We start from the raw sequence: 26897 nt of genomic DNA, 5'->3' as shown, positions 1-26897 counted from the left end.
AGTCTTGATCGAATTTCTGAATTTCATTTTTTATCTGGATCCTGGTTATGGCTGAATATAATGGACCATATTAATAATTTTGTAATTTTACTGGGCATAAATTGTTCGCATGTACACCCAAGTAAGACGATTTATTATTACTATTATTTATTAATAACAGTCAAATGTACCTACTTGTCCATTTGTTTTAAATTGATACTTATAGTATTTTTGTCAAAAAAATTTCTTGGACAGAAAAAAACTACCAAAAACATTAGCTTGTGCGTAGCGTGCATACTGGGTATAATCCTCCGGCCCGGGAGATATTTTGAAAATTTCATTTTGGCCTGCGCTTAAAAGTATTTGCCCACCCCTGCTTTAAACCCTTCATGTACTGCTGTCTATATTTACAATTTTCACACAATAAAAACTTATATATAATATGAGGTAGAGTAGATAAGAATTATTTTTGTGAATTTGGTTAACAAAAATTGGTTAAACAATTTTTCGACCGCGGTACCGCCTGACACTGTGTATTTGTTATAAGGATGTATTTGTTTGAGTAAGTGTGCAAAAAAATGGAATCAGAATAATTTACCTAACGGGGTCGACGTTACAGCCTGGACTAATAAGTAATTGAAACGGTCAAAACAAAGAGACGCACACTCATCAAAAATGCACGTGAGATTATACTCATATAAATTGTATAATCTACTTTTACTAACAAGAGTTAGGAAAAGTCAACTTCAACTAGTAAAAGTTGATTTAAATTTTTCAAATCAACTTTTACTGCTCGTTTCAGTTGGAGTTGACTCGAACTAGGAAAAGTCAACTCTAACTGAGAATCAACTTGAACTGTAACATATACATGCAACGGTTGAAAATAGTGTAGCGGCCGCTTGATTAGCAATTAAAAAACAAAGGGGTTTTCGATATTGTATTGCAAAAAACTCTTCGGGATTTCATCAATCGATGTTTAAAGAATATCTACCTACCTTGACAATATTGAAATTTTAAATTTTTTACATAGTTTTTAAGGGTAAAAAATGGTCGATTTCGCAATTTTTAATCGCTTATATGTCAACAACTATAAACTTTAGAGAAAAGTCACTAAAGACCTTTTCTGTTTAGAATGATCCAAAAAACCTAAAAAAAAACTTCGTTCGATGCAAAAAAAATAATTTTAGGAAAAAACAAAAAAAAAACTCTTAAAAAATGTTTGACCCACTTTTGGACCTGGCAACATGCAAATTTATTAAAAGGGGTCCTTTTTGGGTAAGATTATGCAAAAAATCCGAATCAGAATATTTTTCCTATCGGATGCGCAGTGGCTTTCTGGACTATATGGGATGGCGCTACAAATTATGTAGCGCCATTTAGCCAAATGTAAATGCAGGTTGTGTAGACCCTTGTTAATCCGAAGATTTAATGTTTCTGCTTTTATTGATATTTAATCTAAAAATGCTCAATTTGTGGCTTAGGCCACTGTTGCTCTGAGCGCCTCATTTAATAAATCGAGTGATACATGGCTAATATAGAAGGCTAAAAATCCCTGGGTCGAGAACAAGGGATATCTTCACCCCTGATGATTATTCAACAATTAATTTTAGATTTTTCTCTTGACAACGCATCTAAAAATCTTTAAATTGTATGATGTCAATAAGTCCCGGGTCTAATCATGAGATGCAACTTTAATGAATTTTCCATTTGACATTTCGATAGTCCTAACCTCCAAAAACGTACTGTCAAAATGTTCATTTTTTTATTATCTCCCTTTATTGACAATCAGATATAAAACAAACATCTATAAGTCAAAAATGAATAACCATTTTCAATTTCGTTGCAACACGAAACTACAGCCGCATCATTATTCCAGTTCAATCAGAGAGTGCAGCAAGCACCTCTACCGGTTTCGAAACTTATTAGTCTCTCATCAGGAGGCACATATGCTGCTCTCTCTGACCCAACTAGGACAAACACCGGCGTGCAGTCACTGATTGCAACGAACGAAATGGCAGGGATGCCCTAGCGGCAACTGCTACCGAAAAACTAAGTTTTCAATCTAATAGCACATAAAACAACATCCAAAAATGCATTCTACATCCTACCAGACTGAAAACAATGGGAACCTTCTCTGGTAACACCTCCGAGGCTTCTACAATTTGCAAGCCATAACGGATGCTGAGACTAAGGAAGATGAGGGAATTTTACAATTTATAATTCACGTCCCATCTGCTCAGCGCGGTAAAGTTCCAACGAGAATGGTTCCCTTCGTACTCCAATGGGAGTAAACATAAATCAAAAATGAATAACCATTTTCAATTTCGTTGCAACACGAAACTACAGCCGCATCATTATTCCAGTTCAATCAGAGAGTGCAGCAAGCACCTCTACCGGTTTCGAAACTTATTAGTCTCTCATGTTTTTTTTATCTATAAGTCAATTTGTTGGTTTTACATTAAATTAATTATTGTAAATGTGGTGACGTGGAGAGGTAAACATCCAGTGATGTTTCCTCAGTTACCTCTTAGGTCGGATGGCCAGCTTCTTCTGAGTCTTCTATTGTGGTCAGGTTGCAGTAGTGGATGAAGTAATAAATTAGGATGGTCTTCTAGTTTGTTGTGGTGTTTTCTGTTGTTTTCTCGGATGACTTCGGTTACATATGGAATTTTTAGATCAGTGTGTAGAGTTTGGTTTGATACATACCATGGTGCATTAACTATTGCTCGAAGTATCTTGGATTGCGCTCTCTGGATAATCATGGTATTGGATTTGCTAGGACAGCCCCACAGTTCAATGCTATAAGTCCAGATTGGCTTTATCACTGCTTTATATATTAGCAATGTGTTTTCTATTGAAAGGTGGGATTTTCTTCCGATGAGCCAGTAAAGTTCCTTGGGTTTTAGGTCAAGTTGCATTCTTTTCTTTGTTATATGGTGTTTTCAGTTGAGTTTACTGTCAAAGTGTAGCACTAGATATTTGACTTGATTACTTTGTGGTATTTTTATTTGATTGATGGTTACTGGTGGGCAGGTTCCAGTCCGGAGAGTGAATGTTATATGGGATGATTTTGGAAGTTTACCTTAAACTTCCACTCCTTCAGCCATATTTCAAGTGAGTTTAGATGCTCTTGGAGATTTTGTGTTGCTGCAATAGGATCGTCATGCTTGACAAAAATAGCAGTGTCGTCTGCAAATGTCCCGATGGTTGTATTATCATTTGTAGGCAAGTCATATGTATATAGTATGTACAATAATGGCCCTAGTATGCTCCCTTGTGGTACGCCAGAGTGAATAGGCTTGTATTCCGAGACTTCTTCATTAACTTTTACTTTAAACTGCCGTTCGTGTAGGTAAGCTTTCAGTAGGTTGTAGTAACTTGCTGGGAGAATTCTTTTTATTTTGCATAACAAGCCTGGATGCCAGACTTTGTCAAAAGCCTGACTGATGTCTATAAAGGCTGCTGTGCAGTACTGCTGGTTTTCAAGTGACTGGTTGATGGCGTTGACTACGCGATGGCATTGTTATATTGTTGAATGGCTTTGTCGAAATCCGAACTGATGATCTGGGATCCAATTTTGTGGATTTATTTCTGCATTTATTCTGTTTAGGATAAGTCTTTCAAGCAACTTGGAGGTTGTTGGTAATAAGCTGATAGGCCTATATGATGAGACATCTAGAGGGTTTTTGCCAGGCTTTGGTATCATAATTATTTGTCCAATTTTGAGTGCTTTGGGCCAGTAGTCACATCTGAGTATTGCATTGAATATGTGCAGTAGTTTAACTATGCCCTTTTGGGTATTTCTTTTAACATTTTTGCGGTTATCAGATCTTCACCTGGTGCCTTCTTTGAGTTTAGGGTGGCAATTACGTCTCTAATTTCTTTTGGAGTAATTGGTTTTATTCGGTCCTGTATCTGTAGTGGTTCTTCTAATATTTGGTTCGCTTCTGGTACTTGGTCGTCATTTAGTGGAGTAAAAACTTCTGCTAAATACTCGGCAAAGAGGTCAGCCTTTTCTTCTTTTCTTTATCACTTTTTGCCCATGGTCCTGGTGGTGTTGAATTTTTACGTATTGGTGGTAATGCTGTTATTGGCTTTCTCTTACTTTTTATGCGCTTCCATATAGAGTTGTCTTATCTTGATAGATTGGTGATGTAATTCGTGAATGACTCATTTTTGACTTCTTGCAGCTTTGATTTTAATTTGTTGCTGATGCGATTGTATCTTGTTCTGCTGTCTGGTGTGTGTGTTCGCTGCCATGCAGATCTGACCTTTCTTTTTTCAGCTACCAGTTTTTTTATTTCTAAAGGTAATTACTTATGTTTCTGTTGGGACTACTTTGTGGGGTAGCTGATTTAGCTGCATACTGTAGTATGTTTATAAATTTGTTATAGTCCTCTTCTATTTCTTCCGGTTTTTTCAGCCTCGTTGTTATTTCGATAGTATCGTGAATTATTTGCCGGTAAGTGTCCCAGTTTGTTTTATTGTTGTGCAGGTGGAGTTTTGGTTTTTTAGTGATAACTGTTGTACTTACCGTTGCTATTATTGGGCTATGGTCAGTAGTTAGGTCATAGCTTGGTGTTATATCTGTATAAGTTATACCGATACCGTTTGTTATGAAGAAGTCCAATAAATCTGGTTTTTTGTTGGGATCGGTCGGCCAGTATGTTGGTGTTTCCGTTGAGATAAATGAGTAATTCTTATTTTGTATAACATGTGCCAGTTCTCTGCCTTTTGTTGTTATAAGTCGTGACCCCCACAAGGTATGCTTGCTGTTGTAATCTCCCCCAGCAATGAATTTTGGTCCTAAGGTTTGGAAAAATTCTTCATAGTGTTCTCGTTTTAGATTATGGCGAGGAGGGCAGTACACAGCTGTTACGTTGACATTATTTGGAAGTGCTTCAACGCTTACTGTCGTTGCTTGGATGTGTTCTTCTTCGTACTTCAGTAGTTCATGATGTTTAATATTTTCTTTGATGAGTATTGCTGTACCTCCGTGGACTGTGCCGTCAGGATGCTCAGTATGATATAGTTTATATTTAGGTATGTTATTTGTAGGTTTGTATGTCTAGAAATATTTTCACTTCTTCTGTACGGCTTGGAAGGCCGTTGGCATTCCATCGGGCTATTCGAAGAAACTTAGCTATTTATTTAATTTTGTTGATAAGCATGGTAAGCATGTTGAGGACCATGCTATTTAGTTGGATTAGTTGGTTGAATAGATTCTTGAATTCTTCCAAAAACTTGTTTAACACAGTGGTTGTATCTTCTGTTTGGTTGTGTTTAGTTACTTCAGCGTAGCTCAAGCCCTGGGGCAGTGGATTGGATCGTTGTTGTGTGTTTCTTGTTTATATATCATTTGTGTAGATTGCTGATGGGTTTTGATGCGCTCCATTGTTTTTGTTGCATCCTTTGGTAAGTTTCTTATAGTGATCACATCCCTTATAATTGGCTGGGTGGCCTCCATTGCATAACGCACATATAGCTGGCGTCTCCTTGGACTTTTTGCACGTGGTGGTATTGTGTGAGCCTCCGCATTTTACACAGACGAATGGTTTATTACAGTATGATTTGGAATGTCCATATTGTTGGCATCTCGTGCACTGTATTATACTGTTTTTTTTTTAGTTCGTGGAGGTTCTATGAGTACTACTCTGTTCTGTAGGCCTGTTATATTATAGACATCTTTATGTTTTGCGCGGGTTCTAAATCTACAAAGAAGAGATTAAGTGGTTCTTTGGTTTTTGTTGTTTTACATTGACTATGTTTCTCACTTTGTGCCTTAACTGAGATAGTTCGCTTTTTATGTCATCAGTATTGGTTGAGTGATGTAAGTATCTGATCACGATTCTGTAGGCTCGTTCTTCTTTTAGTTGGTACGTGTGATGGCATATATTTTTTTCCTTGAACTCCTTAACCAATTTTCGGTATATTTCTGGTGTTTCACAAAAAATGTTCATGTCGTTAGGATTATTATTTACTGGGTTACAGTGTTTGAAGTGACGCTACTTTTGTGATTTTTATAAACAATGGATTCAAAGCAATTTCGTGTGTTGATGTATCACTGTTATTTGATGGGAAAAAATACCGTCCAAACTGAGCAATGGCTCAAAAAGTGTTACTGGGACTCTGCTCCATCGATTACAACCGTTAGGTTTGCTGAATTTGAACAAGGTCGTACCCGTACCGGCACCAATGACGCTTAGCTTTCCGGAAGGCCAAATGATGCATTTATTCCCGAAAACATCGAAAAAATACTGAAAATTACTATCTTCTTCTTTAAGTGCCATCTCCGTGACGGAGGTCAGCAATCATTATAGCTATTCGGATTTTAGAGACGGCTGCTCTGAAAAGTTCGTTTGATGTACATCTGTACCATTCTCTCAGGTTGCGCAGCCACGATATTCTATGTCTCCATATGCTTCTTTTTCCTTGAATCTTTCCCCGCATAATCAATTGGAGCAAGTTGTATCTCTCTCCACGTGTAATATGTCAGAGATATTCCAATTTTTTTGTTTTGATGGCACTATTTTTATGATTTCCATTTCATTATTCATCTTTCTCAGAACCTCTTTGTTTGTGACGTGTTCTCTACACGATATTTTCAGAATTCTTCTGTACACCCACGAATGATTCTAGTTTCTTCATTGATGAAGCATCAAGGTCTAAGCTTCCATTCCATAAATCAAAGTCCAGAAAACGTAGCACCTCTAGCCAACCTAACTCTTAGCTCCAACTTCAAATCTCTTGTGCAGAGCACTTTTCTCATTTTGTTAAAATTTGCTCTAGCCTTTTCTATTCTGATTTTGATTTCCTTTAAGTAATCTCATGTGGAGTTGATCATTGTTCCAAGGTATGCATATTGGTCGACTTGTTCGATATTGGATCCGTTTATGAAGATGTTCTCATTATTTCTTTGAGTTTTTGATATTCTCATAAACTTTGTCTTTTTGACATTCATTGTTAGACCGTATTCTTATCCAAACTCCGCTATTCTGGTCACCAGTCTCTGAAGATCCCCAATATTTTCAGCTAAGCTGACAGTGTCATCCGCATATCTAATGCTGTTAATGGGAACTCTATTTACCTTTATTCCATCTGTTTCGCCCTCAAGAGCTTTTTTCAAGATCTCTTCCGAGTAGGCATTAAAAAGAATTGGCGACAACGCGCATCCCTGTCTCACTCCACGTCTGATTTCAATTTCCTCTGAAAATTACTATGAAAAACTGCAAAGTGAAGTTTCAAGACACTCTAAAGCTATCAAAATCACATTCAGGTATGAGAAAGCTATTTTTCAAATGGGTGCCGCGTTGTCTCACACCAGGGCGAAAAACCAAGGAATTAATTCATCTCGGCGCTGTTTGGATATGTTTATCGATGTAAATCGGAGTTTTTGCATCGGTTTATCACAAGGGATGAAACATGGATCCATCACTTCACTCCGAATCAAATTGGCAGTCATCTGAGTGGATAGCACCCAGAGAAAGCTGTTCAAAGAGACCAACACGCTAGTGATGTTGAAAAAGTAACTATTCGTTACAAAGTACTCGTTACTTACGAATACCGAAAATAACGATTACTATACAGAGAGGCAAATCGTTATGTACTTTGATTACTCTGATTACTTCGTTACTTTGTACCAATCGTATCAAAGCGAATATCGACTATTGTATCTACTTTGATTATAGTCTGGGCTTATTATCGGAGAATAAGCCATTTTTGGGAAAAGTTATTTACCAGCAATTTTATTGCTGGAATCGAATCTTATGATTGTATATATTAATAATATAGATACGCAAAGTCCGCAGATAGTGTGCTACTTTTTTTATAAACAAAATGACGCCCGAAAATCGTGTTTTTTCAATTTTTGCTCTATAACTCCAAAGATTTTAACTTTAGACCAAAAACACTCAAATAAAAATTCACCACAATTAAATTCTGCATAGAGACGTGTTTTTTCCGATTTACTTCGACGAAAACTTTCCCCGGAAAAAGCGGGTTTTTCCAACAAAATCTTTAATTTTCAACTAAACTTTTAGATAAGTAGTTGTTAATCAATAAGTAAATAACTTGGTAACGTAAAAGCCCTTTCCGTATATATTATAATTCCAGAAGCCGATGGAAATTGAATGAACAGTTTAGCAACAATTCAAATGTTAATTAAAAATTTACGGTCGCTATAATAACGACAATAATTATGATGCATAAGAATAACTATGATTTTTTCATAAAAAGACACTATGCCTATCTAATGTACTATACAGAATTGAAATTGGACTATTTAAGCGGCCTCAGGAATATTTTAAAATTATAAACAATTTTTTGGCTTAAAAACAAATAGAATATCTCGGGAAATGTTAAACTAAATTAAATTGTGAAAACTGTATTCGAAAGACAGCGGCGGGACGCTTCTTTTAAAAGAAAAAACGTTTAAATATGATGAGTGGTTCCTGAGATACAACCGGTCAAAGTTGACCGAAATTTACGGCAAAGATATAAAGAATAGGATCATAATTTTTAAACCATCACCTTTTTATTTTTGTCCTCTTTCTCCTCACCAATTTTCATACCTTTATAATGCTCATAACATATATTATTATAATAAAAACTATCGATAATACGTGTGAAAATTGCCAAAAATAGCAAAATTCCAATCAAAAATTAGGTTGCAGAAAATGTAACCCTCAAAGTTCAAAATCAGTATACGTTAAAAAAATGCATTTTCTCGGCTTCCCATGGAGCAATTTCCTTCATTCTTTTTTTATTCCCAAGTAACTCGAGTAGAGCCATCGAACTAACGCATTATTAAATGTCAAACTTGCTTTTGTTTTGTTATAATAAATTAATTTATTTATTATAACACAATATTTTAATTTGTTTAAATAAAAATTGTTTAAATAATTATACAGCTTTCAAATGAGAATATTTATGTTTTTAACTTTAAAAGGTACACTTGTAGTAAGTTTATCTAAAAAAAGCCTACAACTGGAAAAATATGTAATTTTCTGTTCTTATAAATAAATTAATCTATTATATCAAAACAAAAGCAAGTTTGACATTTTTAATAATGCGTTAGTTCGATGGCTCTACTCGAGTTATTAGGGAACAAAAAAAGAATGAAGGAAATTGCTCCATGGGAAGCCGAGAAAATGCATTTTGTTAACGTATACCGATTTTGAACTTTGAGGGTTACATTTTCTCCAACCTAATTTTTGATTGGAATTTTGCTATTTTTGGCAATTTTCACACGTATTATCGATAGTTTCTATTATAATAATATATGTTATGAGGATTTTAAAGATCTGAAAATTGGTGTGGAGAAAGAGGACAAAAATAAAAAGGTGATGGTTTGAAAATTATGATCCTATTCTTTATATCTTTGCCGTAAATTCCGGTCAACTTTGACCGGTTGTATCTCAGGAACCACTCGTTATAATTAAACGTTTTTTCTTTTAAAAGAAGCGTCCTGCCGCTGTCTTTCGAATACCGTTTTCACAATTTAATTTAGTTTAATATTTCCCGAGATATTCTACTTGATTATAAGCCAAAAAATTGTTTATAATTTTAAAATATTCCTGAGGCCGCTTAAATAGTCCAATTTCAATTCTGTATAGTACATTAGATAGGTATAGTGTCTTTTTATGAAAAAATCATAGTTATTCTTATGCATCATAATTATTGTCGTTATTATAGCGACCGTAAATTTTTAATTAACATTTTAATTGTTGCTAAACTGTTCATTCAATGTCGATAGACTTCTGAAATTATAATATATACGGAAAGGGCTTTTACGTTACCAAGTTATTTAATTATTAATTAAAAACTACTTATCTAAAAGTTTAGTTGAAAAGGAAAGGTTTTGTTGGAAAAACCCGCTTTTTCCGGAGCAAGTTTTCGTCGAATTAAATCGGAGAAAACACGTCTCTATGCAGAATTTAATTGCGGTGAATTATTTGGCTGTTTTTGGTCTAAAGTTAAAATATTTGGAGTTATAGAGCAAAAATTGAAAAAAACACGATTTTTGGGCGCCATTTTGTTTATAAAAAAAGTAGCACATTATCTGCGGACTTTGCATATCTATATTATTAATACATACAATAATAAGATTCGATTCCAGCAATAAAATTGCTGGTAAATAACTTTTCCTTGTATTTTGCTAATTAGCCCAGAGTATTACTCTGATTACTTCGTTACAAAATACAAAAGTAACAAAAGTAATCATAGCAATCAAATCATTTTTATTCCTTAAACAGATCGGTGAAGGTCGTTGTTATATCGGAATACCGAGACAAAATACCTACCCACTGAGAAATACAATTCTCGATATGATTACCGGTACTCAAATACAAAAGTTACAAAAGTAATCATAGTAATCAAAGTAACGAATACTGTAAATGATTACTTTTTATACATTTTTTGTAAATGATACAAAAGTAACGATTTGTAACGAATACTCGAAAGTAACTATAATCAACATCACTACAACACGCAACAAACCGCTGAAGAAGAATGACACTTGACAGACTAAAAAGAAGAAGAATGACACTTGATAGACCAAAAAAGAAGAAGAATGGCACTTGACAGACCAAAAAAGAAGAAGAATGACAGCTTAAGAGTAAAAAATCCTCATTTTAGCTTCTTGATGGCTGCAGCTGAAAAATCCGTAGAAATCTGGTTGATATCTGAAAATCCGAAATATTTTCGAAAATCCGTAGATCTACGGAAAAGTCCGTAGAGTTAACAATCCTGCAAGTGGATGAAAACGATGGCAAAAATACACGAATTAGGTTTTGAATTGCTTCCACACCCAGCGATTACCATCTTTTTCCGATCTTAAAAAGATGCTCCGTGGCAAGAGATATCGCTATATGAGGAAGTAATCACCGAAACTGAAGCCTATTTGAAAGGCAAAGATAAATTGTTTTACAAAGACGGCATCGAAAAATTAGAAATGTGTTTATCGCCGCCAAAGGAGATTATTTTGATAAATAAAAAAAACATGAAAAAAACAATTTTTAAGAAACGCTTTTCTTTAGTTACGAGTGACTAAAATTAAAAATATTATAAAAAATCAACTAAATGGCAAAAAATTTAAAAAATTGAAAAAATCTAACACATCCGTCAAGGAAAAGCATGGCGCGTGTTCATCGAATAAACGGTTTTCGCCCCACGCTTTTCTTTAACGAGTGTGTTAGATTTTTTCAATTTTTTTTTTTAATTTTTTGCCTTTTAGTTGATTTTTTTATAATATTTTTAATTTTAGTCACTCGTAAAGAAAAGCGTTTCTTAAAAATTGTTTTTTTCATGTTTTTTTATTTTTTACTTTTTAGTCTTACACTTTTCAAACATTAAAATATATCGTCATGTTTATTAAGATATGTACAAAGGTATTCGGAATCGGCAAAAAATTTGAGACTTTATTGTTTATTAATGAAGCATAACGTAAACAATTAACGTAAAAAGTGAAATTATGTATTGTTCATATCATTAGCTATACAATCCGTAAAAGTCTCAAGTTTTTACATTGTAAAAAACAAGAGAATTTAAGCATTTTCCATTAAAATCGTTTTTTTTTATTTAAACAATTAACAAACATGAAAAATGTTTTTTTATTGACTATTCGTGTATTGTTCCCGCGAATGCATATGTCTGCAAATTTTCATTCATTTGCATTGAAGAAAAGGCAGTCAAATTAACGTCTAAAAATTTGACGCAAAATATTGAACTAAATAAAAGCGTTTAATAAAGTCATTTTTGCAAAAAACTGTTGTTTTACTAGTTAGGCCCGGGACTTATTGATCGACGGGTTATAATACAATGATGAGCGCGCTATTAACCGGCAACATAACGCAAAAGTCTCAAAAGCAGTGTACTACTTTATAATAACCCTCTTGGAGCAACCATTGATGATCAACCACCCAACTTACAGCTTGAGTTATGTGATCTTCAAGCAGACATGTTCCTAATCACCAGACAAGAAAAGGGACCTGAATTTTTCAAATTACTGTCAAAGGAGAAATTCCCAAACCTGCGAGATTTTGGACTGAAAATGACGTCAATGTTCGGAAGCACATATACATGTGAAAGTGCCTTTTCCTCCATGAAATACATAAAAAACAAAAACAGAAGCAACCTTACCGATTCTTCCTTACGTCATCTTATGAGACTGTCTACAACTGAACTGGAGGTGGACATTTCTTCATTGGTGGATGAAGCCGATCGACCACAGTCCTCACACTAATTGGATACATCTTTTTCGTTGCTTTTGCAATGTTTGTCTTGATTATTGAAAAGTGTTATCAATAAATTTTCCGTTTATAAAAAAATGTAGTTGTTGAGCAATAAAAGAAATAATACTCTTTTTTGTTTTAATTATTTTTATACCTCACTTTATTTTGTTATTACTTGTAACAAAATTATTATATGGCCCGCGACAACATCAAAGGTTTTAGTTTTGGCCCTTGAGGCATTGCAAGTTGGACACCCCTGTTATAGATACTATTAAATTGACGAAATGTAAAGTGTTTGTGTAATTGCGACTAAAATTTTATGAGTTCTCACAAAAGAAAATGTCTTTGAAATAATCGCGTTTATCTACTTAATATATGACAATATATAAGTTACGTCTTAAACTTCGCGTCCTTTCGATTATCGCCAAATACAGCCTCTTTCATTCGAATTTCAAAATCGGCTGACTCTCGCACCCCTACGCTAAATAAAAATCTCTTACATCTAATCTCCTTTTTCCGTTTTCCCCTGAGAACCAACCTATTAAAAGTGGTTCAAAGTATGTACCGACCTTTTCCAATAAACGAAAACTATTAAAATTAGTCAAGGCGGCTACTTGTTTATCTTGCGTCTTAGATAACTCCGATTCCAAATCCCCAAGCCGATCCGCACTTTTGTTCGTATGCGTGAGACTCTTAATTCGTTTTCATAATAATAATAATTAAGAAAAATTATATACAGGAGTCTTAAAAATTAAGATAAAATATTTACAATTATACATTTATGTTACAGTTTATTTGTTTAAAGTATGTGCTTAAATATTATTTTGTATTTATTTTCAGTGGAAGAACTTTCATAAGAAGAGATTGATGTGTAAATGATTAAGTGAAACGATCCATTCAAACAAGGACTAAAATCAACTGCCGAGGTTTCAACCTAAACCCTAGCCATTTAAAATCGAACTGTTTGATTCTAATCCAATATACATATATGTATGTTTTTTTTGTAAACACCTCATTAACATCTATATCTAATACCTCGTATATTTATTACATGTTTCTTATTACTTCCTACACTTTCAGTATTGTATAGATAAAGTATATTTTAATATTAGCTTGGAATGAAACAGTTATGTTTTTAAATTTAATAAATTAAAATATAGTCACATCTCGTTAAATAAATATGATATATTAGAGCTGATGTTTCAGCTATTAAAAGTCGTGCGTCACAAACAGTTATGTTACAATTCTATTTTGCAAATATTAAATAGATTGCCTGAGTGAGTCCATAGTAAAATGAAATAAACTAATAGACTTACTCACAATCAGTTTTATTTACCCCAAACGACCAGTTCCGCTTTCTACATTACGCACCTCCGCTCAAATAGTGAACCAACAGTTATAGTCCAGTCGGCAAGTACTTTTAGCGACGAAAAATTCCGAAGTTAATGAAATTTTAGGGTGTTGTTTGTACATGTTTAGTGATGTCAAATCCAAGTTTTCGACCTCGAGGAGGTTGTGGAAAATTTTTGGCGGCCGAAAAACCTCGAAATTTTCGGACTTGTTTCAGTTTGTTGCTCATAACTCTAAAACGGTCAATCCTACGTGAAAAGCTATTATATAGTAATTTAAAGAAGGCACAATTTCCCGTCGATCAAAAAAAAGTCCGGAATCGGTCCAATAGATAAACTTTTACGGGCGATTAAAAAATCACAATTTTTTCTAATTTTGTTAAAATCTGGCATATCCTCATTTTCAAAGTGCTGTAGCTTTACAACATCACTCCCAATTGCCTACCCCCCTCCCTAAACGTTGTAGAGCATCAACAGGAGAGTTCAAAAACAACAAAAATTTTAAAATTGGCCTAATTTTTCAAATTGTTTATTTGTTTACCCAAAATAAATAAATATATTACTGTTCGTTGTTTTTACACTTATTTTAATTTAAGTTAATTGTTTCCGTTAACCACCAACGGAACAAGCCTGTTAACCAGATAATAATAATGATGTTATATTATGTACTGCAAGAGGCACTTTTGATAAATAATCGTAAATTTTTCGTTATTTTATCTGTATAGTGTCACAAATAATAAAAAAAAAATATATTTTTAGCAGAATAAATACACTATTTTGTTGAGCTTCAAAAACCTTTGTAACTGGCTAAAATAGTTATTAAAATATATATTATACTAATTTTAACAGTTTTTGCTTTTGACACTGTTTGAGCGGAGGTGCGATTATAATAGTCTACCGAGACCTGATGATGCTTTGTATATTGTAGAGACAGAAACCGCTCGTCTGGTAAACAAAAGTGATTGTGAGTGAGTATATTTGTTTATTTACATAGTATAATATGTTAAGACCTTGTTCTTTTTATATCTGGCGATATTTTATTTATTACAGAACACCAAGAAGGAGGGTAACAATTATCGACATTGTTGAAGAAATATATGAAAAATAAGCTCAACATTTAATACGATCATTAAAATCTAATGTTTCTTCTTCTTTTTGTGCAGACATAACTATTTTTTAAGTGCCTCCAGAAAATTGTTGTTACATCGGCTTTTTATTGGGGAACGGTCTATCGCAGTCCTTACTACTCTATTTGTTGTCATAGAGATATTTTCAAAAATCTATCGAATGATACCAAACACGACCCTTCACGGAGAGGGGTGAGGGCAAATTTAAAATTTTATAATAGGAACCCCGCGATATTTCTCGAAATGAACATCAAATCGAAAAACTGAAAAATACACGTATTCAATATTTTTGGAAAATCTATAAGTGACTTTTATTTGAGACATTTTTTCGAATTATGGATAGATGGCGCTATAATCGGAAAAAACGGTTGTTGAAAATGTAAAATTAAATTTATTATTCTAAATTGGGAAATAAGCCACAATTTAACTTGAAAAATTATTTTATTTGAACGTTTCGACTTCCACTTCGGACGTCGTTGTCAAAATACAAAATATTAATGAATTAAACAAAAATGTTGTTGCTTAGTAAAAAAAATTATTTATTTACTGTCACCATTGCATGCGGTTGTCTTTTTAAAGACAGATCACATGCTATGATTTTTTTGTGACGGATATTCTTGAGTTAAAGTTGATTTAATGTAATCGAATGAACTATCTTTCAATAAAGTCGTCCCAGGAACGCAACTCATAAATATTGGCATATCATTTTAAAGTCTTCTACTTTAAAATGTATAATATATGTCTGAATTGCCGATATGAATGAGTCTGATTAAATTATTAGAAGAATTTTTTACAACATTTTTGTTTAATTTATTAATATTTTGTATTATGACAACGACGTTCGAAGTGGGAGTCGAAACGTTAAAATAAAATCATTTTTCAAGTTAAATTGTGGCTTATTTTCCAATTAGAATAATAAATTACATAAATGCCACAAAGAAATAGCTTCAGAACAATATTGGAAAATTAATTTAAAAAATCGAAAGTCTCCACTAAAATGGAAAACTTAACTTTATTGTTTTAGGACCTAATCTTCACTACCCAATAGGTCCCCATAACGCTTTAGTACCTTCAAATTTAGTATCCTTTCCTCCCCTACTATTATGTATAGTAGGAAAAATGAAATATTACCCATGAGCGATCATGTTAAATACATATTATTTTTTATGTTGCAGAAAGTAGTGAACCAGTAATTATTATATGTAGGTACTTGCGCTGGCCAATTTTTTTTGTGACACGGTGACAGAAAAATACAGCGTGTTTTATATATTAGTTTATGAGTATTCTTTTGGAGGTGACTAAACCTCCAAACCACGTTATGTTTATTACATAGACTACTACACTTATCAGGTTTTCGATGACTACATATAAGCAAATTATTGATAAAAAGTTCTTTTTAATCAAATAATGACAAATAGTTTTGTAACAGAATTGATTGTGAAACAGAATATATTGTATATAGAAAAAAAATTGAATTGTGCTTCCCCAAAAGTTGTGGATGAGCACTCGTTTAACAATATGTACATTTTGATTACTACTCACGAAATTTTGAACTACAGAGTGCACCCTATAGTTTATAATAATTATCTTTAAGCATTTTGAATAACAAAAATAGAAATAAGAGTTCTAATCCTAGTTTACGCCATTTTTCTAAAAGATTTATTTACTTTCCTGGTGCACCCTGTATAGTATTTTTGCTTAATTTTAATATTTCTCTGGCTGTTTTATAAGAGAATGTTTTTGTGAAATAATTTAAGTGGTGTGTCCATTTGTACCATTTTGAAAGTTGTAAAATTATACTTAAATTTCTTTTTTTTTTTTAACTTTTATATTATGATTTTGTTTCTTTTTTAACTCTGTTATACAGATATGTTTGTACAATATTATTTAACAAATAGACAGTAACAGTTGTTCTGCAATTTTAGAAAATAAAATGTTATTTTAATGTATTTTGTTGTTTTTGTAATACCTTAATATAATAATGAAGATAATGATGTTGGAAAAAAACGTTATGCATATACGGTCATGTAGAGGGCCAAATATAGATAGACCACTTTTTAGTGGGAACTAAAATAAAACAGATAATACCTATAATAGAAATGTGGCGACACGCTTTAATTACTATTTTTGCTAATTTTAATTTTTAATAACTTTTCTCAAAACGAAATAATATGGGTCATATAAAATTCACATTTAATATACAAACCAGATGCTAAGTTAGGTCAACGTTTACTCCGAAAGAATTTTCAGAAAAGCTCTTTCTGAAAAACAAGAAGGAATACTTGTGAACGGTGAAGTCATCAATAATTTGCGATATGCGGACGATACAGTACTCCTAGCTTCTAGTCAAGAAGATCTGCAAAGACAACTTGATAGTGTCGTTGAGAGTTGTAGGGAGGCAGGTCTGGATCTGAACATACGGAAAACCAAATTACTCGTAATAAGTAAACAGCAGCATAAAACATAAGTTGATAAAATCGTTTACCTTGGACAGCAACTAAATTGTAACGCAGAAAGTCACAGCGAAATTAAATCTAGGATAGAGCAGGCTAGAGCCGCTTTTATAAGGATGTCCAAGGTGTTATGTAACAGAGACCTAAAATTGGCATTGAGGATCCGCCTACTCCGCTGCTACGTGTTCTCGGTCTTACTTTATGGTGTCGAGTCCCGGACTGTGAATAAAATCGATCTAAATCGCCTTGAGGCTTTCGAAATGTGGTGCTATAGAAGAATTTTAAAAGTTGCCTGGTTGGAGAAGATTCGAAACTCCACAATACTAGAACGTCTCAGCAAGACTACTGAGATCATAAAAAGCATCAAGCAGAGAAAGCTGGAATACTTAGGACATGTAATGAGAGGTCCCAAATATAGGTTGCTACAAAATATTATGCAAGGAAAAATAGCAGGCAAACGCAGTCCAGGACGAAGAAGAACCTCATGGTTGAAGAACTTGCGAAATTGGTATGGTGTTGATACAAGCATGCTATTTAGGGTGGCAGTGAATAAAATTAAGAGAGCTATGATGGTAACCAACGTTCTGAAAGGATATGGTACATGAAGAAGAAGATGCTAAGAAGGGCCCGTTAAGTTTTACGAAACGAAATGTATCCCTAACCAGATGTTTTTGGTGTGTTCAGTTCTAACAAACTTAATTCCCCATAAATTAATTACCTTATCAGACCTTATGTCAATAACTCACTTTGGAAATGCATTCGAAGACGTTTCTTAAAACTGCAGAAATGTTTCAAATTTTAAACGCCAGATCTAAATAATTTATCGCCTTTCTGGCCAGATGGTAGAAACACAAACATATTAGCGTTTTTGGTCTTTTTTCATCCACAGCAGTCGAGATACAACCACGGGTCGTTTCACACACTCGCAGCAGGCGTCGATCGGTCAACAAACACTTGCTAGGCCAAACAATCAAACCCTTTTTCGAGATGAATAAGCACGCCTTTTGACTAAAATAAAATAAATATATTATTGTTCGTTGTTTAAACTTATTTTAGTTGATTCCGTTAACCCACACCACGGAACTGAAACATTAGCAGAGAAAAATGTGGAATAAACAAACTAGTCAGGTTACAAAAACATGAAAAAAGTAAGGAATATGCGTTGACACTTAACAAGAAATTTGAACTTATTACAGGAAATAACAATGTAAATGTTTTTTCAAGACCGTACACTTTCTGGATAATTTTTGTCCAGAAAATATCGTTTTGCTGATCAAGACCGGAGAGTGAACGTTAGGGACCGGCAAAAGCTTTTTCCGGTCCCTCTCACACACACGCACATCATCATTCTCTTTGCCTTGTCCCTATGCGGGGTCGGCTTCCCTAATTGCATTTCTCCATACAATTCTATCTTGGGTCATATGAATATTAATCCCCTTTAACAACATGCCCTGTCTAATCGTCTCCCCCCACGTCTTTGGTCTTCCTCTCCTACTCTTTCCAGGAATCTGCACTTCAGCAATTCTTCGTATTGGGTGATTAGCGTCTCGACGTTAAACATGACCAAACCATCTCAACCTATACTCTCTCATTTTGGCATCAATTGGTGCCACATCTAGACTTCCCCTAATATACTTATTTTTAATTTTATTTTTTTTTGTCACTCCACTCATCCATCTAACCATTCTCATTTCCGCCACATGCATTCGTTGTTCCTCTTTCTTTTTCACTGCCCCATATCCAGTTCCGTGCATCATAGCCCGTCTTATAGCTGTTTTATAGAATTTTCCCTTCAACTTCATTGGAATTTTCCTGTCACACAGCACACCACTCGCTTCCTTCCACTTCATCCACCCAGCCCTAATTCTACTACATGCATCTCCATCTATTTCTCCATTACTCTGTAATACCGATCCCACGTACTTAAAACTATTGCTTTTTACAATGAGTTCACCATCCAAAGATATCATTTTATTTGTAGCAACTCCATCTTTAAGGTACTAGTACACTTTAGAAGACCAAAAATAATTATTTTTTTCAAGAATTTTTTTCTCAGAACCCATATTAAAAATGAACATGAAACTTTTTACATATTAATATCTAATTCTTAGAGAGTACAAAAAATATATCCTTTTTCATTTATGCACGTACAGTAATATTGTAGAGGCCACAAAAGTCGAGGCCTCGAAAAATGATGGCGGACAGTTAATCTCAGGATTGGGATATCTGAAACAAAAAAATCGTACTGCATTTGAAAGAGGAAGGTTTCTTACGTGACAATTTACCACAATTTGGCCAAAAAATAAACAATAAATATTTTTTAACCATGAAAAACTGAAGAAAAACGGGCGATTTTTTCACAAATTTTTTTCAAATTTCCGTAAAATCTTATTTTTGCGGAATTTTTCACTAACGGTGGTAAATTGTCACGTAAGAAACCTTCCTTTTTCTAATGCCGTACGATTTTTTTGTTTTAGAGATCCCAATCCTAAGATTAACTGTCCGCCATCGGAACTCCTTTTTTTCGATGCCTCGATTTTGGCGCCCTTTACAATATTATTGTAAGTGCATAAATGAAAAAAGATAGGTTTTTTGTATTCTCTAAGAGTTAGATATTAATATGTAAAAAGTTTTATGTTCATTTTTAATAAAGGTTCTGAGAAAAAAAATCTTGAAAAAATGCTTGTTTTTGGTCTTCTAAAGTGTACTAGTACAAATGAACATTGCAAATACTCTGTCTTTGTCCTACTAAGTTTTAAACCTTTTTCCTCCAGAAAATTCTCCACTGTTCCAGTTTTTGTTCTAAGTCTCTTTCACTATTTCCTACTAATACGACATCATCAATATACATTAAGCACCATGGAATGTTACCCTGTAGTTTCGCTGTTATCTGGTCCAAAACTAATGAGAAAATACGGACTAAGCACCGAGCCTTGGTGCAATCCTACTTTCACATGAAATTGATCAGTCTCTCCCACACCTGTCCTAACACTAGTCGTTACTCCCTCATACATATCCCTCACAATCTTTACATATTCACGTTCACCAGGGACTCCTTTCTTATTGAGTGCCCACCACAGAATCTCTCGAGGAACTCTATCATATGCTTTCTCAAGATCAATGAATACCATATGAGCGTTTGTTTCTTTACTCCTGTATTTTTCCATCAACTGCCTTATAATGAAAATTGCATCTGTTGTTGATCTGCCCTGCATAAAGCCAAATTGATTCTAGGATATTTCGGTCTCTTCACGTATCCGTCTTTCAATTACTCTTTCCCATATTTTCTGGATGTGGCTAAGCAGTTTTACAGCCCTGTACTTTGTACATTGTCATATATCTCTCTTGTTTTTGTAGACAGGTACTAGTATACTGCTTCTCCATTCGTCTGGCATTTGTCCAACTTCCATAATTCTATTAAATAAACCTGCTAGCCACCTTTTTCCTGTCTCTCCCAATGCTCTCCATACTTCCCCAGGAATATCATCTCATCCTACCGCTTTTCCTTTATTTATCTTTTGAAGCGCTTGAGCCACTTCCTCGTTTGTTATTTTGTGACCATTGCTGGTCATACTCCGTAATGGAGTGGTACCTATCTGACCACCAAGCTGTACCACTACCCTCCCCATCGAAGAACATACCCAATGGGGAGGTGTTGTACTTAACGTTATTTTGGATGCCTTGGGTAATGGGACATCCTCTCGATTGCTTCATGTATCATGCCTTTCGTAAGCTAATTTGCCAAACCTGGAAAGAAGATCAATTACCGATCTCCTGGAAGGAGAGTGTTATTATTCCGATGCACAAAAAGGGTGATAAGATGGATTGCACAAACTATAGAGGTATACCTCTAGGCAGTTAATAGAGAAATGTTGGGAATGCAACAAGACATTACACCAGCTTTTTATAGATTTTAAGCAGGCACATGATAGTATTATACTAGTGGAACTGTGGAATGCCTTGGTAGAACTAGGCATACCAAAGAAATTAATAAATATCACAAAAGCATGTGTAGAGGGAGTTATGAATAGAGTAAAACAGTCGACATTCTTTACAATCCACGGTGGTCTCAAACAGGGAGATACCTTATCCTCACTTCCCTTCAGTATCGCTTTGAAGCGTATTGTAAGGAAAACGAGCACAGAAACACTCCTCGCATTATATTACATTATCCTCATATTATATACCTATACCAAAAGTGTTTCGCATTATACTGGCTTTCGCCGATTGTATAGATATAGTAGGAAATACAACGATAAGTGTCCAGGAAGACTTTATTAGACTGAGAAACGAAGCAAAACAATTGGGCCTTCGAATAAACGAAGATAAAACAAAGTATTGTAGCGTGATTAGTGTAATTACTTCTAATTACAATAAAACTAGCGGTTCGTAATTTATATACGACTTTATTTTTTATTTATACAAGTTTACTTTACAAACTTTAGCTTAAGACTAAACTCTAATAACAGCGCGCTCCGCTTAAATAGCCAATAGGTCCTGTTCTCGAAATGTCTACATATCCCTCGGCCTAATGAATATTCTGGAGATCTTCACTCACAGCGCCGTCGCTTCTGTGACGTCACGGCTACTGTTATTCCGACGGTTGGAATTCTCCCAAGCCGGGGACTGTTTATTGCGCCGATTCGAAACTCTTTCGTTACACTGCTCCCCTCTTAAGATCTGAGCGTCCCGATCAGCAACTCTAGATGAAGGCTCAGGATGGCGGAATCTACACGACTCTCCAGCTTTGCATACACCCTTCAAGAAGAAATAACAGTCTACTGTCTTTGAAGGATCCGACATCTTCGGGTTCATGCAACACACAGTAATTCGTACGCCAGTTTCTCTGAAGACCACCTCAAGCATGCTTCTCACAATCTTCCAATCCAGATTTTCTACTGCATGGCCTATTTTTGGTAAAGCCAAATCTTTGATGTCATAATTACACACGATTTTCTTCAAATTAGTTAGAGCACGCCATATGTTCTCGTAGCTTGGCGTGTCCGTATAAGACTTCCTGGTCACCATATACAGCAAAGATCGAGGACCATCTTCCAATCGCAGTACTCTTCCAATTTTAGGTTGTTGATTTCTTAACTCTTCCAGGCGGCCGAACTTTCTATTGAATACGGACGAGATTCCTTTGGTCATCTCGAGGTCTTGGGCAACACAGTGGGCTAGAGAGACGTTTTCTGGAACACCAAACAGATCTTGCTGAACTTCTGTGGTCACGCCGAATCTAGCACTCTTTCTCGCTGCGTAATTTGACATAAATTGATTAAAACTTGGCTGTGCGGCGTCTTTCATCTCCTGTTGGAGGACTCGGGCTTCTTCTGTTTCATTTGAGCCAGCATATGGTGCAAGACGATTTATGTGAATAACTTTTGGTTTACCGTTTGGCAACTTCTTAATTCTGTATATTACGTCATTTATTTTCTTCTTAACTTCATACGGACCTTCCCATTGTCTTTGCAGTTTAGGACACAGGCCTCGACGACGTTGTGGATTATAAAGCCAGACAAGATCACCTACTTCGAAGCTTTCATTCTTGCAGCGAGAATCATATTGATCTTTCATTCTGTCACTGGCTATCTGGATGTGTTGTCGGGCAAGTTCATGAATGTTGTTCATTCGTAACTTCAGGCGGTCTACGTATTCTTCGCCTGCAACATATTCCTCGGAAGGTCTGCAGCCAAACTCTAGGTCGCAGGGCAAACGAACTTCACGACCCAACATCAGGCAGGTTGGTGTTTGACCTGTAGTTTCATTCACGGCCGAGCGGTAGGCCATCAGGAATAAATGAATGTGTTGGTCCCAATCTCGCTGATGTTCAGATACAACTTTGGACAAGTGTTTACCCATCGTTCGGTTCATCCTCTCGACCATTCCATCTGATTGAGGATGCAGGGGTGTTGTTCTGGTCTTATTGGCACCAATCAATTTACAAACGTTTTGGAAAAGAGCTGACTCAAAGTTTCGCCCTTGGTCGGAGTGGATCTCCAAGGGAACACCAAATCGGCTGAAGAATTCTTTAACAAGTACCTCTGCAACGGTAGCAGCTTCTTGATTCGGTAATGCATAGGCCTCGGTCCATTTCGTAAAATAGTCCATGGCTACCAGAATGTATTTATTTCCAGCATCGGTTTCTGGAAATGGACCTGCAATGTCGATTGCTACTCTTTCCATAGGACTGCCAACATTGTACTGTCTCATGGGTGCTCTCTTTTTACCAACTGGACCATTACCGGATGCACACAGTTCACATTTCTGGCACCATCTTCTTACATCATCTTTACAGTTCACCCAATAGAACCGTTCTCGAACCTTTTGCAGAGTCTTCGTAATACCAAAGTGTCCACCTGATGTACCGTCATGCAACTGACGCAATACTTCTGACACTTTACTTTTAGGTACAATCAACTGAAGCTTAGATTCTGTACCATCATCGTTCTCAAAGGTTCTGTACAGAAGATCATCTTTTAGTATCAGGCAATTCCATTGGCTCCAGTAGGCCTTGACTTCCGGACTACATGCACTAATGTTTTGCCAACTAGGTCTCTCACCTCGACGCATCCAATCCAATACTCTTTTTATACATGGATCGTCTTCTTGGGCTTCTTGTAACTGTTGTGGCTGCCATTGCTCATTAACGACGGTAGTTCGTCTCACAGGGCAAAGCTGTTCATCTACTTTAAGCCGGTGATTACAACTTTCACTGCATGGCCGTATCGAGGAAGCATCTGTATTTGAACCAACTCTTCCAGCCCTCTTCATGCGTCTCTTCGGCATCGTGTCACGAATCACCCTCCGTACCATTTCCACCAAACGTTCATCTTTTCTCTTATCGCCTTTTTCCACGGTTATTACTCGATTGTTTCGTGAAGCTTGACTAGCCGTTTCGTGTTCCAATGCAATAGCAAGTGCTTCATCTAAAACTTTCGGTCTTGCTAGTCGTAAAGCTTTCTGTAGTTCATTATCTTTCAGCCCATTGACGAAGGTATCTACTGCAATTTCTTCTAAAACGCTGTCTGGCACCTCTGGATAAGCCAACCGCACCACACGAGCCACATCTGCTTCAAATTCTTGCAGATTCTCACTTGCTCGTTGACTTCTACTTCGCAGTTGTGCTTTGTATACTTGTTGTAGATGGGCATCTCCATAGCGTTTTTCTAGACGAGTGAACAAGGTCTGGTAACAATTTTCTTGACCCTTGGGAATTGACCTTAATATATCTGCAGCATCACCTCGTAAAGCAGCAGTCAAGGAAACAGCCTTTTCTTGTTCGGTCCAATGATTGGCGGTCGCAATAGCTTCAAACTGTCTAAGATATATGGACCAAGAGGACTTTCCATCAAATGGTGGTAATTTGAATCTCATATTATGCGACGTTTCGTCTCTCGGTAGTTCATCTTTCACTAAAGGATCTAACGTTGCTGCATTAACTGATGGTTGTACTTTTGTATCGGTTATCCTGCTCTCTAGTTGTTTGATCTTCTCTTCTAACATTTCTTTACTGTCGTCTACGCTTTTCTGTATCTTATCGAATGTTCTAGAAACCTCTTCAAATTTCTCGTCGTTCTGTCTACAAACGTCTTTAATTACTTGAGAAACACTTTCAAATTTCTCGTTGCTCTGTCTACAAACTTCTTTAATTACTTGAGAAGTCTCGTCGATCTTTTGAGAAATGGTTTCGAATTTCTCATTATTTATCTTAGAAGTATCATCGATCGTTTCAGAAACAGTTTTTAATTTCGATAAGATTGCTTGTTCTGCTGACTGGAAGTGGAACGTCTTTGGGTCTTCTCCGTTTTTCGTGAGGACATCCTCGAGTCGTGCTTGTAGGACTATCTTGAGCCCACTGCTGTCCAGATCCCGTTCCTCGAGCTGTTCACGGAGCTGTTTTACTGTAAGTTCTTGTAGCAACATCTTTGGTCGGCACACACGTACTTTCTAAAATGTCTTTTAACAGTCTTTCCGAATACCGAACAATCAACGCACTTTAACTATTCCCGACGAATAAAGTTCAAAAGTCTTTTAAAGTCTCTCTGTAATTCACTTATTTATATCGCACTAAGTTAACCGAACACCGACACCAACTGTAGCGTGATTAGTGTAATTACTTCTAATTACAATAAAACTAGCGGTTCGTAATTTATATACGACTTTATTTTTTATTTATACAAGTTTACTTTACAAACTTTAGCTTAAGACTAAACTCTAATAACAGCGCGCTCCGCTTAAATAGCCAATAGGTCCTGTTCTCGAAATGTCTACATATCCCTCGGCCTAATGAATATTCTGGAGATCTTCACTCACAGCGCCGTCGCTTCTGTGACGTCACGGCTACTGTTATTCCGACGGTTGGAATTCTCCCAAGCCGGGGACTGTTTATTGCGCCGATTCGAAACTCTTTCGTTACAGTATCATCATCATTCTCTTTGCCTTATCCCTATGCGGGGTCGGCTTCCCTAATTGCATTTCTCCACACAATTCTATCTTGTGTCATATCCATGCTAATTCCCTTTACCAACATGTCCTGAATTATCGTCTCCCCCCAGGTCTTCCTCTCCTACTCCTTCCAGGAATCTGCACTTCAGCTATTCTTCGTATTGGGTGATTAACGTCTCGACGTCGAACATGACCAAACCAGCTTAACCTATGCTCTCTCATTCTTTCTTTTTCACTGCCCAACACTCAGTTCCGTACATCATAGCCGGTCTTATGGCTGTTTTATAGAATTTTCCCTTCAGCTTCACTGGAATTTTTCTGTCACACAACACACCACTCGCTTCTTTCCACTTCATCCATCCAGCCCTAATCCTACTGCATGCATCTCCATCTATTTCTCCATTACTCTGTAATACCGACCCTAGGTACTTAAATCTATTGCTTTTCACAATCATTTCACCATCCAAAGATACCATTTTATTTGTAGTAACTCCATCTTTTAATGAACATTCCAAATACTCTGTTTTTGTCCTATTAAGTTTTAAACCTTTTTCCTCCAGAGCTTGTCTCCACTGTTCCAGTTTTTGTTATGTCTCGATTTCCTATTAACATTACATCATCAGCATACATTAGGCAACATGGAATGCTACCCTGTAGTTTCGCTGTTATCTGGTCCAAAACTAATAAGAATAAATATAAGGACTAAGCACAGAGCCTTGGTGCAATCCTACTTTCACCTGAAATTTATCAGTCTCTCCCACACCTGTCCTAACACTAGTCGTTACTCCCTAATACATATCTCTCACAATCTTTACATATTCGCCAGGGACTCCTTTCTTATTGAGTGCCCACCACAGAATCTCTCGAGGAACTCTATCATATGCTTTCTCAAGATCAATGAACACAATATGAACGTTGGTCTCTTTATTCCTGTATTTTTCCATCAGTTGCCTTACAATGAAAATTGTATCTGTTGTTGATCTGTCCTGCATAAAGCCAAATTGATTATCGGACATTTCGGTTACTTCACGTATCCGTCTATCAATTACTCTCTCCCATATTTTCATGGTGTGGCTAAGTAGTTTTATAGCCCTGTAGTTTGTACATTGTTGTATGTCTCCCTTGTTTTTGTAGACAGGTACTAATATACTGCTTCTCCATTTGTCTGGCATTTGTCCAACTTCCATAATTCTATTAAATAGACCTGCTAGCCACCTTATTCCTGTCTCTCCCAATGCTCTCCATACTTCCCCAGGAATATCATCTGGTCCGACTGCTTTTCCTTTCTTTATTTTTTGAAGCGCTTGAGCC

The 26897-nt window shown here is 35.7% G+C and overlaps 1 protein-coding gene across 1 annotated transcript in view; it reads left to right on the top strand.

The window, feature by feature from the left end:
* Positions 1-16634, top strand: part of LOC114324823 (probable actin-related protein 2/3 complex subunit 2) — a 58552-nt gene extending 41918 nt beyond the window's left edge. The window contains exon 6 of the mRNA XM_028272695.2: positions 13050-16634. Coding sequence (XP_028128496.1) covers positions 13050-13077 — 28 coding nt within the window. The 3' untranslated portion in view covers positions 13078-16634. The remainder of the gene's footprint in view (positions 1-13049) is intronic.
* Positions 16635-26897: the final 10263 nt, after the last annotated feature.

Source organism: Diabrotica virgifera, chromosome 4 (assembly GCF_917563875.1).
Source record: "Diabrotica virgifera virgifera chromosome 4, PGI_DIABVI_V3a".
NCBI classification, from domain to species: domain Eukaryota; kingdom Metazoa; phylum Arthropoda; class Insecta; order Coleoptera; family Chrysomelidae; genus Diabrotica; species Diabrotica virgifera.
Note: the sequence above shows the minus strand (reverse complement) of the source record. Positions and strands in the feature narration are given on the sequence as shown.